The sequence below is a fragment of the Aythya ferina genome (assembly GCF_964211825.1).
Source record: "Aythya ferina genome assembly, chromosome: 1".
Lineage (NCBI taxonomy): Eukaryota > Metazoa > Chordata > Aves > Anseriformes > Anatidae > Aythya > Aythya ferina.
In genome coordinates this window covers 192,219,340-192,235,263 of record NC_140296.1, presented here as the reverse complement: position 1 = coordinate 192,235,263, position 15,924 = coordinate 192,219,340, and the positions used below count along the sequence as shown (strand labels likewise).

At 37.1% G+C, this 15,924-nt stretch overlaps 1 protein-coding gene across 1 annotated transcript in view; it reads right to left on the bottom strand.

Moving 5' to 3' along the window:
• COG5 (component of oligomeric golgi complex 5) overlaps positions 1-15,924 on the bottom strand; it is a 183,057-nt gene that overhangs the window by 165,628 nt on the left and 1,505 nt on the right. Inside the window, exons 3-6 of the mRNA XM_084509893.1 lie at positions 15,336-15,393; positions 12,424-12,478; positions 12,255-12,324; positions 6,815-6,935 (exon numbers count right to left, since the gene is read on the bottom strand). Of these exons, the coding sequence (XP_084366019.1) occupies positions 6,815-6,935; positions 12,255-12,324; positions 12,424-12,478; positions 15,336-15,393 (304 nt within the window). The remainder of the gene's footprint in view (positions 1-6,814; positions 6,936-12,254; positions 12,325-12,423; positions 12,479-15,335; positions 15,394-15,924) is intronic.

The window sequence follows — 15,924 nt, the reverse complement described above, 5'->3', positions numbered from 1 at the left end:
GTCAGTACCACCTTCCCTCTTGTGCTCACTGCACTCTCCAGGGAATTTTGACAGAACAGCTTTGGAGGGTCACTTTAGCAGCACTCAGTAACATGACGAGCTGTGTGAAGTTCACTTGACTGTCAGTTACACAGCGAGTAACCAGAACAGAAATAATTGTGCCAGAGGGGTGAGCTGAAGGTCTTTGAGGAGATTTATCCACTATTTCATCTGAAGGACTGATAAGAAGAAGATGAACTAATGTGACAGCCTGAATTTTTCAATTGTGCTGTCCCAAAATTTCAGGAGGTAACTGGGCAGTGTCTAACAAACCAACTCATGGGAAGCAAACTGAACATCAAGCAGTTCAATTAACCAAAACTTCACTATAATACTACCTCTATTAACGGAGGAGGGGAGGAGAGGGGAGGGAAAAGGAGGAGTAGCACCTCCGAGATGGCAGCAGGTCAGCTTACTCCTGCTGCTTTCAAAGCAAAAGCACCTCTATCTAAAGTATTGCTGACACATGTCTGTCTAAACTGCTTTTAGAAAACCTCCAAATACCATAATGATAATTTTGGGGCAGCTATGAAAACATCTCCCAGCATTTCAGATAAAAATGTTCTGTTTCATTTTAGGCCCATTACTTACTGTTTTGATCACAGGGGATGTGGAGAGCTATTTACTCCCTTCCCACCTGGAAAAACTCTGGTTTATCCGAAGAATGTTACTGTGCCTCTCAAACCCCTCTTCTCCAAACCAAAGGGCCACACATTTTCAGTTGCTCCACCTGCTGCCCATCCTCAAGACCTTCAGCCATCGCTATTGCTGTAATTAGGATTTTTTCCAATTAACCTATGCCTTCCTTGAATGAGGTGCCTTAGAGGAGGCTTGATTCTCCAGCTGAAGCACGAATAAAAGGTTTCAAGTGCCTTGCACAAAACACCCTCCCTTATAAAGATCAGTATGAATTTTCATTGCCAGCAATGTCACATTGTTACAAAACAAATGAACAACTGGCTTGCACTCAATTTGTGAAGAACTATCAAGCCTTCATCTAAGCACAGGTCTCCCTGCAGAACTACTACCTACACAGTCATTTCTCAAATTTCTGCTGTTAATTACAAGTATTTATTGCTAGGACTTTGCACTTGTCTGGAAGAGAAATGAAAGCAATTCAACTAAGACATATCTCCAATTTGCTAAGAATATTCTTCATTCTAATCCTGTTTCCCAGCATACTTTCCATTCTTCTCTGCTTGATTAGTACTTGTAAATTTAATAAGGATATACCATATTACATCACTCAACTCATTAATGAAAACACAAGAACACATTTCAACAAAACCCCACTTGATGTATGTTCACTCATGCAACAGTGAACAACTGCTGATGACTTTTCAGGTACAGTTTTCTCAAAACTTTTGCTTCTACTGCACAACATTTTCATCTGCATTATATTGCTGACCTTGCTAGTATGATGCAGTGTCAAGAGCCCCATTTAAATCAAACTACAGGGCAGTCATTGATTTCTCTAATCTGAAGACGTGCTATGCTGCCAAGGAAGAAAATGCAGTCGTTTAAACAAGATTCATGTGGTTTGGTATTTAACAGCATTTTTATATTCTAGACTCCTACATTTTATTTGTTCTAGAATTCCTTTGCTTATAGAACTTAAGTTCGAGTTGTCTACGTAAAATAGGAGCCGGTGAGTTGTATTTTCAATAAGGCAAACATTCCAGTCTTCTGGATTCTCATCTCTCTCTCCCAGGAGTTCTCCAAGATAATCACTAAGAATAATGAGATTACTCTGAAAAGCAGTTGGGATACATTAGGATGGACATACATAATATATTTTATATTTGCATTTAAAATATCTATATACACACATAAATATACATGCACACAAAGGACTATATATGCACAAACCCTCCTTTCTGCGGAATAGGCCCATGTTTAAACAGCTACACAGAAGAAAAAAAATAGACATGTTTAAAATACTTGGAAAGATTTTACTCTGTTTAATGACATAGGCATTTTCAAAGGCATGGAGAATAGTGACTATGTGCCATTATACAACGATGTTCTACGAGAACAAAATCTAGAATGACAATGAATTTTCACAGAGAAATTTCATTTTTCCCTCAATCAAGCATCACTTTGTGTTACTGTATGACACAAACTGGGTGTCAAGAGCCGTAAGACTATAGATAGCTTCACAATCTACAGTGGTGCTCCCTTTCAGTGGAAACTCCAGGTTACTGCATGGAGCAGGAATACTAGAAAACCACACAAACATAGAAACTTTAATACTCAATAAGACAAGCTCCTACCAACACAGCACTCATCAAGGCAACCAGAGAGGTCATTTTCCTCCTCCCATTTCCTCTAATTTTGATTCTAACGAACTTACCAGCTGTACCCAGGCTTTTTCTTGTTTAAATGATACCATGACACATCTTGTTTACCTTGGAAAGGTACTTTTTTATGTGAATTCTGTGAATTTCATGAGAATGTTTCAGGCCCAAGACCACAATCACGTTTCTACGGATGTCACTAGTTTCATGATGTACTTCAGAGGACAGTTACCACTACCTCCCTTATGCCAGCTACAAAAAAAGCTTTCCAGACATAGCCAAAGGACTTCCTTCAAACTATTTCACCCAATAATATGTATATCCTAATGTCAGTTTTCTCTATCCAGCCTACACTTCTTTACAAAAGTGAGCTCTATTTCTTTTTATTTCCTTCAAGTCTTCTGTTGTTATAAAGACTAAATAACTGCAACGTGCAAGCTTTCCTAGACTCTTAGAAAGATCATGATACTTATCTAAGACTGTCTCCATTTTAGCTAGACCTTCATATCTGTCAATATTTTGCCTTCTTTGTACAATTACGTACCTTTAAATTGAGGTCAGAGTCTTACCTTCCCCCATCTTCTCCTCTCCTAAAATACTTGGAAGACAGTATTTCCCAGAGCAACTTCTATTTTGAAGACACCCAATTAAATATTTCAATATCCCTTCCCCTTCATTTCATGGCCACATAGCTTAGTCACAGACTTACTCTGAGTTTACCGGAGAGCAAAATTATGGCTGCTGCGAAAGTATGTCTCCCAGTTTTACATGCTCACAAGGTCATTCAAGCAAATAAATTCACTTGCTGTAAAATAAATTATAATGCAGCCATACACAGAGACTAGGGGTTTATTATAATTAGAAGTCTAAGCATTTGTATGAATAATGATGACATCAAGTTATAGTTATTGAACAAACAAAAGACATAAATCCTTTATTGTCCATAGCTAGCTCTGTAAATGATAAATGGAATTAACAACTTGTCCAGCTATTCACAGCGCAACTACTAATTTTTTCATCTTCAACTGATCTGTTAGTGACAACTAGAGACGGTAATTTCTGCATATGCACGTAGAAGACAGCGGATTTTTCAATACCTATAGAATTTCTTCTGTAAAAGAGAACTGTCTATAGCATACCATTTTCTTTTTCACATTCTATTGTTTGACCTTGCTTAGGAACATTTCTTTTTCACTTTATAAAACATCCGTATGAAAGCATCACAAACAAGAGTAGTCAGGGCATGTAATCCACTGTATTACCCAGAATGAGACCTGAATGTGTCACGTGCTTTACCTACCCATATGCTGCATCAGATTCTATAATATGAAGAAGAATAAACCAGAGAACCAGCTAATAACTTGTTTAATGAACTATCACAGCTCTGCTTCTACTTTGATAGGGGACCCAGAGAAGTGTGTTAGGAGGTGGATGAACTGCAGAAGGTTTATATATATGTATACACACACACACATCATTTAATCTCAAAAAAAATTATATATTAAATTCAGTTTTTCTTCTTACTGTGTTAAGTGGAAAGTTAATTTTAAGCAATGTAAAAATCTAACACAGGAATTTTAGGTCTACTTCAGCTTTAAGTAAAGATCTCAGTGAAAATATTACCAGTTGTTTTCAGAGTCAAGTTCCTAACATCACCAGCTGTTCTGCAGTTCTGCAGGCTACCAGCAACTTAACAAAATACCCAGGAAGAAAAAACCTTCTCGGTCAAAGCTAGTGTTTCTTATATGCTTATACGTAAACGGACACACACACAGGTTTCCTGCACACCATACACACACACAGAGTGTATCAGCATGTAAAAATAAATGTCCAGTATCCCAAGACCCCACTAAGAATAAGCTATAAGCACGTTATATTAGACTATAGAAAATGTAGAGCTTTCATAGAAAAATCACACTGCTGATGATTTCACAAAGCAGAAATTATATTGCACTAGAAGCATGACAAAAAGGTAACAAACAACAGGAAGATTTTTTCCCTGAATAGCAGCCAAAGGGATATTCAGAAACATCTGGCTGAAAACACAGATTTTTAGTAATATTGGCTGTGATCCCCAGTTCAAAAGCAAGCCTTCATGATGCAGGGCTCCCTAACCAACACCAGGCTTTCACGCTGCCCATCTCTACCACCTACTTACTACCATCAGATGTCGCAGTACTTCCTAAAACCCCCCAAAGCTTTCACATCCCACCACCAAATAACCAGTGTCTGTCCTCCATGCCTCCCACCCTCATGATGTTTACTTTCTGTTTAAAAGAAAAAGTAAACTTACTGTTTACTTTCCTCCCCTGTGAGCAGTCACCCCACTCCTAGCAAACCATCACCAAACAGGACAGACCCTGCTCTGACCTCTCTGCACTGCGGTGTTCCCATGCACCCAGGTGCTGGCCTTCGTGGCCATCTGGGAGGCAGGAAAACTTCAGAACAGGCAAGGTAGGAAAAACAGAGAAAAACAGAGAGCTGAAAGGTGAGGGAGGGATGCAGATAAAGAGGTAAGAGAGGAGAAAGGAAGAGACATCAGGAAGATGAGAAAGGGAGAAATGATAATAGACAAGGGATTTTACCTGGCTATACATTGTCCAGAATTAAATTAAGGGCCACAAACCTTGGCTTCTCCCATGTATTGTAGGATGAAACTCAAGAGTGCTTCCTAAGGGGACACATTTCCCTTTAACAATAATAATTACTCAGACTTTCACAAGCTTCAGGAAAAAAAAAAGAAAAAGTATTTGAAAACAAGAAACTCAAAAAAAATGTGGCACTTTAACAAAAGAAAGTGGAAGGTCTCCTTTTAAATAGTAGAAGAAAGAGGAAGGAGGGTAATAAAAGGCTTTTTCTTTCTTTTAAAGAAATCCTAAAAACTACACAAGATAGCATAAATGTCTCATATTACCATTAAACTGAACTAATTATTTGAATAGGATCTAGCATTCAGATTAATCCCACAAGATTTGTAATTCAGGCAGTTAAAAGACAGCATTACTTATATATCCTCGTGATGAGAGGAGAGACCAAAAACAAGACAAAGTAGAAAAAAATATATACTAGCTTAGAACACTACAATTGATGCTCTGGTGCTTCAGCCAAACTGATAAACTAAATAAATATTTAAACTTCCCATTTGCAACATAGCATCTGCTAATTATAAGACTAAATCATTGTCTAATAATTTTTTGATTACACAGTATAAAAGGAGCAGTAGTGACAAATATGCACAATAAACCTCAGGATGATTCTGAATGTTTGATAGTTCAGCCCTCCCACAACCTATTTTTGGAAGCTGAAATTTGACTACCAAATTAAACCAAAGGAGAAACAACTGGCAAGATACCATATACAACAGTGATGACTGATCTCCAAGACTAATGGGATGTTCTTCGCTGCTTCCTGCAGCACCGTGTGGAAGTACCCAAGCTAGCTGAAGAACGAAAAACAGTCCAGCAACGTAACACGAGTGTCACGAGAAGTATTTTATCACTCTTTCTACAAGCCAGTAAAATCCAGGGTAAATTAGTCACTGCTGCAGCAGAATGCTTCCAGTATCTGAATTAGCCTAGGTATCTGTGTATCGTATCACATATGGTTTTCATAAAGGTCAAAGGGCCAATAAATTTCTTTTAAGACACAAGCTGTCGTTCAAATTATGCCTTATTGTACTGCAATGTCTTCCTAAAGCTAAATATACAATCTGTCACCTCTGAAGGTACTTTATACAAACTGGAAAGGAAAAAAGACGCTGGTATGTAAGGAATAATGAGCGGCACCGGGAAGGGGGGGATATGCTGACCAAGGATGGCGCCAGACCAGAGCCTGCCCTGAACAGAAGCCACCCTGCCTTGGGAGACAACAGATGATATCCTGTCCTGGGAGACAACAGCAGCCATGCTGCCCTGCAACAAAGAACCACCATTCTGAAGGAACGTTACGCATATGTGTTCAGAATTGTTTGGACTACCGTGGACAAAATGAAGATTGTACGAGTATAAGAACCCAGAGAAAGCTTTGAGCACGGCCCCTCCTTGGAAGCACCCAGCTTAGGCTGATATATGGGTACTATTAAATTCTCACTGTGTTAATAAAAAGGATGACTCTGAGCTGACTCCAGATGCCTGGGGAGATCCAGTCTCCATATGGGAAACAAGGGTTTCCCATAACAGAACAAACCAGTCAGAAATTAATTATCTGTAAAAATTGTTGCCCCCAAAAAAAAACTTCTCACAAAATTTTCATGATATTAAATACCTTTTATCTAGAGAAGTCATATGAAAAAACTGAAGATGCTGAATGAAGGTACCAAATTCAGAACAGTTCTGTCCACACCATTTCTCAACTCAACTCAGGAAACAGAACCACGGTAAAAAGTTTTAGAGGATTCTTTGTTTCTGAAGTCAAACACTATTGTAAGTTGTATGAGTGCAAGCTAAAAATGCCTCTAAAAGTAACTAAGAAGGACTCACCAAGTTCATTGAGACTCTGGGCAGCTTTTGTTATCTCCCTGCTTCCTCCTTGCAGTTGTCCTTGAAGTCTCTTACTGAGATGCAAGATGCGTATTATCCTCCGCAGCAAGTCACAGGCAGCCTGCAGAGAAATCCTAGCATTAGAGGATATTATCAGCTCATTACGATCACATAATTTTAGGCCTCAAATATGGAAACATTTTAACTGAAAAGGAAATATGAATGTGAATAAAAACAAAGAACTTTAGAACACTGAAAAGGATTTTTTTCACAATTTAATGCAGTGACAGATGACTTTCAACAGCTGGAAATTATATTTATTGGGCTACTGAGATTATACTGTTATTACTAGCAAAAAAAAAGTAAATTCAGGACCCTATGACAGAGACATATCCTATTTCTATCCAGAAGTGAGCTTTTTTTATGTATTGAATTCCTTCTAAATAGTTCTCCCCTCTCTAAACATGAGTAAAATTAAGAAGTGGGCTTTGTCAATTAAATATTGATCCAAAATAAGCAAAATGGCAGTGTTTACTACTGAGGACAATAAAACTTAAAGGCTTAAAAGTGTTGTTATAAATATTGACTCTTACGGTAAGAATGTATGCAAACATTCATTTTCATCAAAACTTTCCTAAAGCCAGTAACCTACATGCAGTCAACTCTTAGTTCATATTATTTCACAGGTTTATGAAAATACATTGCATTCTCAGCTTAAAATTAAGATGGATGCATATGCAAATTTTCAGGAAAAATATTTCCATGTTTTCATTAGTACCAATTCAGAACAAAGATATTGCTGACATCTGAATCAAACATAATAGTTTCACCATTTTTCACCCAACCCACGTTTTCAAACAGGTTTTCTCATTCTACGCAGTAAACAACAGAGACAAAAAGAGTTAGATCAAGTGCATGATGAATTTTTTAAGTCTTACAATGGAAGAGGGTTCTCATGACATAAGAGGAGTCCTAAAGATGCATCAAAGTTTTTAGAGATCAGTAACCACAGACCATATAACCAGAGACTATAGAACAAGCAGAGATAATAGAGTTCATCTAGGACTGGACTGAGTCTGTCAGGTTAGGAGGTATGTGCTACAGGAGAAGCAACATTCTGGAGTGGCTAGCATCAAAACTACAATTCAGAAATGTGATTTAGAAGAAGGTACAGAAGTGTATGGATTTCAGTAGTCACTGGCATTACTTCGAAACTTGTCTCCAGCATCTGCAATCAGATTAACAAGAGGTATAAGTAAGAAATTTGGAATGAGTAAGAAGAGTTGTTCAGAGTTATTTTCCCTTGTACTGACAATAAATCCTCCTGAAATGTTTATCTTATGGATACCAAGATGAAATTAAAATCACTTTAAAAAATATTCAGTACCTGACAGATTTTGAACCCTTTTTGAGACTCAAGTTTAGGTCTTAAAAACTAATGTTAAGCTCGCCTATTTTTCGTATATAAAAATAAGTCGCTCCAACCAATATTCAGTGGACTGCACAACTTGCCAATCCCTACTGTACGCCAGCATAAAACAATGGAAATACATATATTAACATTTTATTCAACGTCTAGGCACGACAAAAGAAGGAAAAATTACAAAAGCCCCACAGAGACAAATCACCAAAAGCACACACAGTCTCATTGCTTTCAGCTCGGTATCACGTAGCATTAAGTGCAAGTTTCCTAGGCATTCTGAGATGACTTAACCACATGATTTCTATTATTAGTGAGAACCAAGGGGGGCTTATCCTGCTTTTGAGAGATTAACATATCAGTTATTATTAATCCTTTTCTTTAATTAGAAAAATCTTGATCCGCATATCACTTTCATATCTGTGAACTAAATTTCTGCAAGCCGGATCAAAAATAGCTTTTGATATTGTGCACTGTGCTTCACCAAATATGAGGGCACAGTATTACTACTTTGCCTTCAGATTCAATTATATCCTAATCCAATTGTGTACCTCTGACTAACGTTTTTCCCTAGGAATTCAACTTCAGCTATCTTCTGACCATCTTGTACTTTACATGCCGAAGAATATTTCTCTTTCATTTGATTGTTGTTCATTATCTCCCATACCAAGAAACAACCTTTTGAAAGGACTATTGAGCTGAATAAGAGCTAGGAAAAGCTATATTGAGAGACAACTTCTAACCCTGTGAATTAGGAGGGAGAGAAAATTCACACTGAAGATGCGCTCTTAACTTTACAGCCATCGCTACTGCATTGTGCCCTTGACAAACATTACGTTTCACATAAGTATTTCCACTTACATGACTTGTGCAACTTCATAAAACTCTCAGTCATGATAAAAGAATGCAATATATGAGGACTGTGTAATGGAAATAAAAAAACGCATATAGTAGCGGAGTTGTTCAGGGATGCTAGATTACCAAGCCTGACCACTGGCACAGCAGAAGTCTGAATTAATTCAAGAAACAGTCACTTCTGGAGTTAAAGTAGTACGCTTTCTTAAAGGAGATACTTCCATCCAAGAAAGAATCAATTCCACTTTTCAAGCAAGAAGTAATTTGGAACAAAGCAAGTGGCCTAAGTTAGGCCCAGTGTTTTTAATAAAATTAAAAATCAAGCACAATTTTTTGGGAGATTGCATATTAGTTATCTGCTGAAATTTAAACCAACATATCAACGCTCTTGCTAAAATTTAAATTAACAAAAAGCCTCTTACTTTTAATCTTAAATTAGTTTTATGAAATTATTGAAGGAAGACTCAATTACAAAGAGAAGACCACCTGACATTCTGCCAGCACATAGCTCATATATGCAATTGCAGATATCTGCCAGATCACAATGCAAGTGAATTGCATATATGTATGTGATATATATATATATATGCTTGTATATACAACACAATATATATGAGATATGCTTGTATATGTAACACAAGCCTGAAGAAAGATGGGACAGTCCACTATTTTAAGACTACATTGACTGTTCAGGTTCTGTAGTACCAGGAAAAACTCTGCTACTGGAAAATACTTTAAAGAGAGAATAATTTTAAACTATAGAAATATGTTTTTTAAATAAAAAAGCTTTCAAAATTTCTGATATTATAGGGATTATTAAACTCTAATATATCCAAAATTAAGAACATATGGAGAAACAGTTAGAAATCCACAGAAAATAACTCTCTGAAGGACAAACTCTCTGTCTACATATTTCAGCTGTTAACTAATCCCGTTTAGCTTGTGATATGCCATGGAAAGACTATGAATGTGCTCAGAAGAGGATAGCATGATTTAAAATAGGAAGTAAGCTTTGTAAGTCTACTACTCCCCTGGGATGCCATGAAGCTGTAAGTGCCAAGCAAGAAATAATACAAGCATACAAAAGAGATTTAGAATTCAGAACTGGATTTGAAGTTTGACAATGAATTTGCAGTGAGAATGTTTATGAAAAAGCCAGACTATATTAAAAACAATTAAGGATAGTAAAATCTAGCTTTATGCAAGCCAAATACTCCTTCAGTTTGTGAGCAGTCCCATAGCAATCAAAGGAGAAGCACTGAAGTAATACAACCATGAATACAGGAGGCCCTTAAACACCACGCAGTTCAGCAAAGCAGCAAAGGATAACTGCCAACCCTACAGGTTTTGACAGAGCATCCTCTTTTATCAGTCACCTACTTTTTTTTAATACACTTATTGTACTAACTGTATATCAAATGATAAAATTAGCAAGTTTGAAAGTGTCTGTGCCACGAGTGTCTCATTCATAAACCGTGCCACAGCCAGGAAGTGAGTTGTTTGCTGTGCTGATGCCCTTCCTTCCTGAACAAATAAGGCAACCAGGTAAAAGGACACAACAGCAACATAATGCACTCACTATGTATTTGACAACACAAGGGGACAGCAGCTCTCATGCTAAGGACTCTCACTGCTAGACAAGCTAGAGTCATCCTTTTTTTGTGCACTGAGGTAAGTAGGCAGATTTGGATGCAAGGATGGAGCCTAGCACGCTGCCTTCACCCTAAACATTTTTTTTTTTTTTTGGACTGGCATTTAGAACAAGAGGACTCACAGCTCAGAAAAAACAGGTATTACAAATGCCCCTGCACAGGCTGAGTAATGCTGACCCCAGCCCCTGGGTGCATGATGCTTTCACACCACAGAAAAACCCATGTAACCTCTGTAAGGCCATATCCCTGCTAGAGCAAAGAGGAAGCAAAGCAAACCCAAGAAATATTGCCTACATTCAGGGCCTTCCAGTTTGACTTTGTGTAAAGTCAAGGAAGAAATGATCTTGATCTTTAGCCTCAAATTCCCGCAACACTTTCCACACTTGTAACATACACCCGAGAACAAATAAGAAAATGTGCACCTAACCTGGCACACGGAAGTCATGGACAGTTTGCCCATTGGCAAAAACAGTGACAGCTGGAGTTGGGAGGAACAAGAGAAGCAGCTGAACAAACTGGCTGAACAGACTGGTAAGAGCTTCCTGCTGAACTTCACTGCTACCGAAAATGATGTAGAACATATCAGAACTTCATCCAAGAGACTAGTGCACTTGCTCCACCAGCCCCCAGACTAGAAACTGTATGCAACTGTTTGCAGTCTCACTTCCTTTAGTGTACAACAGCAGACAATGGCAACCTACCTGAGCATACATCCACAGCTCACATTTCTGCTACTAGAAGATAAATCCCTAGCTCTGCAAACCCAAAGTAAATTTGTGAAGAGAAACAGTTCAAACAGTAACTCATTTAACAGTTACTGATTTGAAGTTGTGTTTCTTTTCAAACCATACGCTGAATAGAATGCAGCTATAATAACTCCTGATGATCTATGGAATAGTTTTAAGCTATAATAAAATTAGAAATAGAAGCATTTGACACTTACCTCACCATTACTGTGAAAAGCTCTCTACAACTGCTCTCCGTTAACACAGAAGTACACTCTCTGTAGACTCCACTTACATTTAAAAGATAGGAACAGCTATGTACCTGGGCTTATGAAACACTGGAACCACAATTGGCTCTGTAAATTGCACCTTGGCTATCTTGAAAGAATTATTTCCCAAACTCTTTACTAAACTGCAGTTGAGCCTGCACTCATGTAAATGTGAAAAGTATCTCCAACACGCTGATACCATAACAGTATCAAATATACCCAGACAGTAATGAAAATTTAATTAACCTGTGTTCTGATACCTTTTCATTCTTACCCACTATCTCTACAGAAACTAACAAAGCCAATGCAAAGGTCAGTTTTCTACTTTGTAATGTGAAGCAGTTCGCAGTAGTTCATGAGGAGACACACAAATACTGAGTTTCACTCAGAAATACTGAGAGCAAACTGCAGTCTACTGCTGGAAATCCCATCCATATCTGACAATTCACCTGGGGGTGAGGACCGTGAAACAAAGCATATTAAAAAGACTTTTTAAAATATATTTTTAATACAACTTACCTGAAGCTTTGCTAGCTGAGCAGTGCGAGATACTATTTTATTGTAGGGATCAATGATTTTGGCTCTAATTCTAAAAACAAGAAGAGAAGTTTATTTGTGGAAGTATTAATAAGTACATAATAGAACAATTAAGAATTTAGGCTTTCTAATCACATCATGAATGGCATACCTATCAACAGTACTTTGTAGAGCACCAATTCTAGTCTGCATCATTTGGAGGACACCTGCAAAATAAAGCAGATGTTTTAAACATAACACATCAATTATAGAAAGAACTATTCCTCAAATTACATCTCCTGCAGACTACTTCTACATAAAAAAAGAGCAGTTTCACCCTTCACAATAAAACATTCAAAGAGATTGAAATGAATGAGACACACGATATTTGGAAATAAACTGAGCAGGTTATCAGTGAACTACTGAATGTCATGGAAAAATTTACTGGTACAGAACAAAAATCTACAGAAGATATATTGCTCTGAAATTCATCATATGATAAGTTTCAAATAATATTTAGAGGAGATTGCTTTCTAAGAGAATGATGATCAAGATGCTGTTCAAAGGCATATAACCTGATACAAACAGCAGAACGTGATATAAAAAAATGCCACAACTTGTTTAACAAAGGAACTAGACAGTTCAGAGAAACCCACAGACAGGGAAAACTGAAAAGATAAGCAATTCTATTTCAAGATTTTCTTCCTGTGCATAAGCATCTTGAGCAAAAAAGTAAGGTATCGATGTCATTGTGAGAACATCTAATTTAGATTACAAACAGAGCAAACTACCCTAATCGTGTCTGCTCCAGATGAATTTGGAAAAGCAGCACAAAGAAAACCCACAAGCATGGTTTTCTTTTCTTCCCAAATTGCAAACAAAGCAGTCAAGGGTAGCAGTCATTTTTACAATGTGGAATCAGCCTGCTGAGAATTTAATTAAGTTAGGCAAACCCAGACCTACGAAATTATTTTTGTTTCAGTTATTGTAAGCACTCTCAAACATCCTACGTTTTTGTAAAGCCCTGTTTACAAGCTTGTCTGCATCAAATCGGACAGAACTACAATAAGATACAAAAAGACAAAAGATAAACAAAATTACTGCTAATAGCGTTTTATTCAGTTTGTTCTATACTGGGACTGTACATGTATTTCGTCTGTATTGTATAAATATGCCTACTCCCATGTTCTCTGTATTTTAAATCTATTCATTTGGCTATTGTAAGGTTCGGGGGTCTTCTGACATCTGTAGATGGAAGGACAGCCATGCAATTCTCACACACCAGAAGATGAAGACATAATAGGATCAATTCTCCACTCTATATTGAAACAAGGCACAGTGAAGTAACATTGCTTGCTACATGTCTGGTGTATGCTCTTTAGCAATATAACAGTACCTCCTGCCAGAAGGCATTATTAGGATGGATGAAAAGGTAATCTACCCTCTGCATCTGGTGTATAAGATATGGGAAGATACTATCTAGCCCATCTTGAGGGATTCAATATACCTGTTCAGCCAGCTATAGAAACGGAACCAAAAAAAGAGTATTTATCAGTGTACAGATTAACAAAGTGAACAGACTTTAAAAAACAAAACAAAATCCCCAGCAATTTACTCGGTAAGTTGGGCAGAGTAAAGGTTTTGCAAATACCATGTTTGCTTGCACAAAACTGTTGTTTCTACTAATGTTTCAAGTGTCTATAAACCTCAAGATTAGAACTCTCCTGTATTTCTCTTTCCCTCACACAGGGCAGAGTCCTTTTAAGGAGAATAACCCTACATTAATGAAAAAATAATGAATTTTTTGGCAGATTAGATTTTATTTTTACTTTTGGTTATCATCTGTAAAAAGTGTGTTACTTACCACACCTGACCTATAGAATTGTTTTATAAATGAACAGCTGTTTTTGAAATACTTCAGTCTTTCCTCAGAGCAATTTTAGGTAGGAATGCCTTCAAAAACAGAAACGATTTCTGAACACTCAGGTCCACTGCGCACAAATTGATGAAGATTGTGACTGGAAGACATTGATCCATTAGACAGATGTAGATATCAACTACAGATTCTTATCTTATTTGGAGGATGAACAAAGATTCCAGACTTCCTATGCTTTAATTTCCAACTGTTTAAAAAACTATTTGCTAGATTAAATAAGCATTTCTCTATTTTTATATCTACATATAAATGCCAAAAATTGAATACCATATCAAACAATTTCCAGTTGCTCACTGGTACTACAAGTGTCAGCAACCAGAAACTCTCTGGTTATGCTAAAACCTGAAAGCAGATGATGAGACAAAGACAAGTTACTCTGCAAGTTGCAGAATATAGGTGGGGAAGAGAATACGCTTGGATCTCATCGTGTAAATTAGCATGTTATAGAAGTAAATACCTTTCTGGGAAAGAAAAAAAAAAAAAAAAAACACACACCCACAAGATCATACAAAGTTCCCAAGTGTCAAAGAGCAGAGCAGAATGACAGGTCTAATGAGCTTCTGGCAGATTCATATTCTGCAACCATTTTTCTGTACAGATTCCATGGTTCTCAAGTAAAGCCTTTACAAGCCACCAGTTTGTATTAAAAGCATGAGCTCAAATAGTGGAATAAAACTAATGTATGCATTTAATTTACTAGTTTCCTACTAGGAAAAAAATCATCCCAGTGCAGTGAAGATCATGTGTTAAAGCCTCTTCACTTAAGACTTCTAAGCTACATGACACATGCATATGCAGCATTTACAAACGTGGTATTTATGGCAATAGATACTGCAACATATTAGATTAATTTAGAAAAAATATATATATTAAAAGGCCAAAAAGACTTGATTGCTAAAGTTACTCAGAACTGATTATCAAGATACTTTTTCCTATTAAGTAGTTATTGCAGGGGACTATCAGTCAAATCTTCTCCCTGGAGCTCCATCTGCTGACATTAAAAAAAAAAAAAGCGCTGCCACATTACTTCTCAGAAGTAAGATCTGTAGCTACAAAAACCAAAGTGGACAGTGAATGATGTTCCCTGTGCACATGTTAAAAATGCTTCCTCACTCATAATAAATAGCAAGTAAGGTCACTGTTCCTACCTTCCAGGGATTCAATTCCAGTTGCTTGAGCCAACAGGTCTTCATGTCTTGCAACAACCTTTAAAAAAAATTTAAAAAAAAGAGAGAAATGAGAAATCACAATAGAAGAATGCATGGAGATATGCACCTGAGAGGGATATTAAAATATCATAGTCTTCCTACGTTAAGGAGACACAGGAAAAAGCAGCCGCACCTTAAAGATGAAAGGGTTTTCAGAACACGTTTTACTTCACAAAAACAGTAAGCTCAGAATGGGAAGAGGGTCAGTTATTGCAGCATAGCTGACATATTAAGTCAGCAGAGCAATCAATCATGTTTCAACACACCATCACATAAAATAATTATAAATGTAAGCTTACTAATCACACAGTAATTACATATTTTTAATATTTTCATTTCTATTTATGAAAGTTAAAAACTAATTCCTAAAGAATTTACCAGTGAGGGGGAGCAGCTTTTCAAACCACACACAAATTTAACATGTACTCTCACGGAAAGGTCAACAGTTTTGTGGTGTCTGTGTGGATTTTACCAAACTGTCTTTGACTATCCAAACTCAAGTGCGTTTCTGAAGATGTGGAGGTGTGTA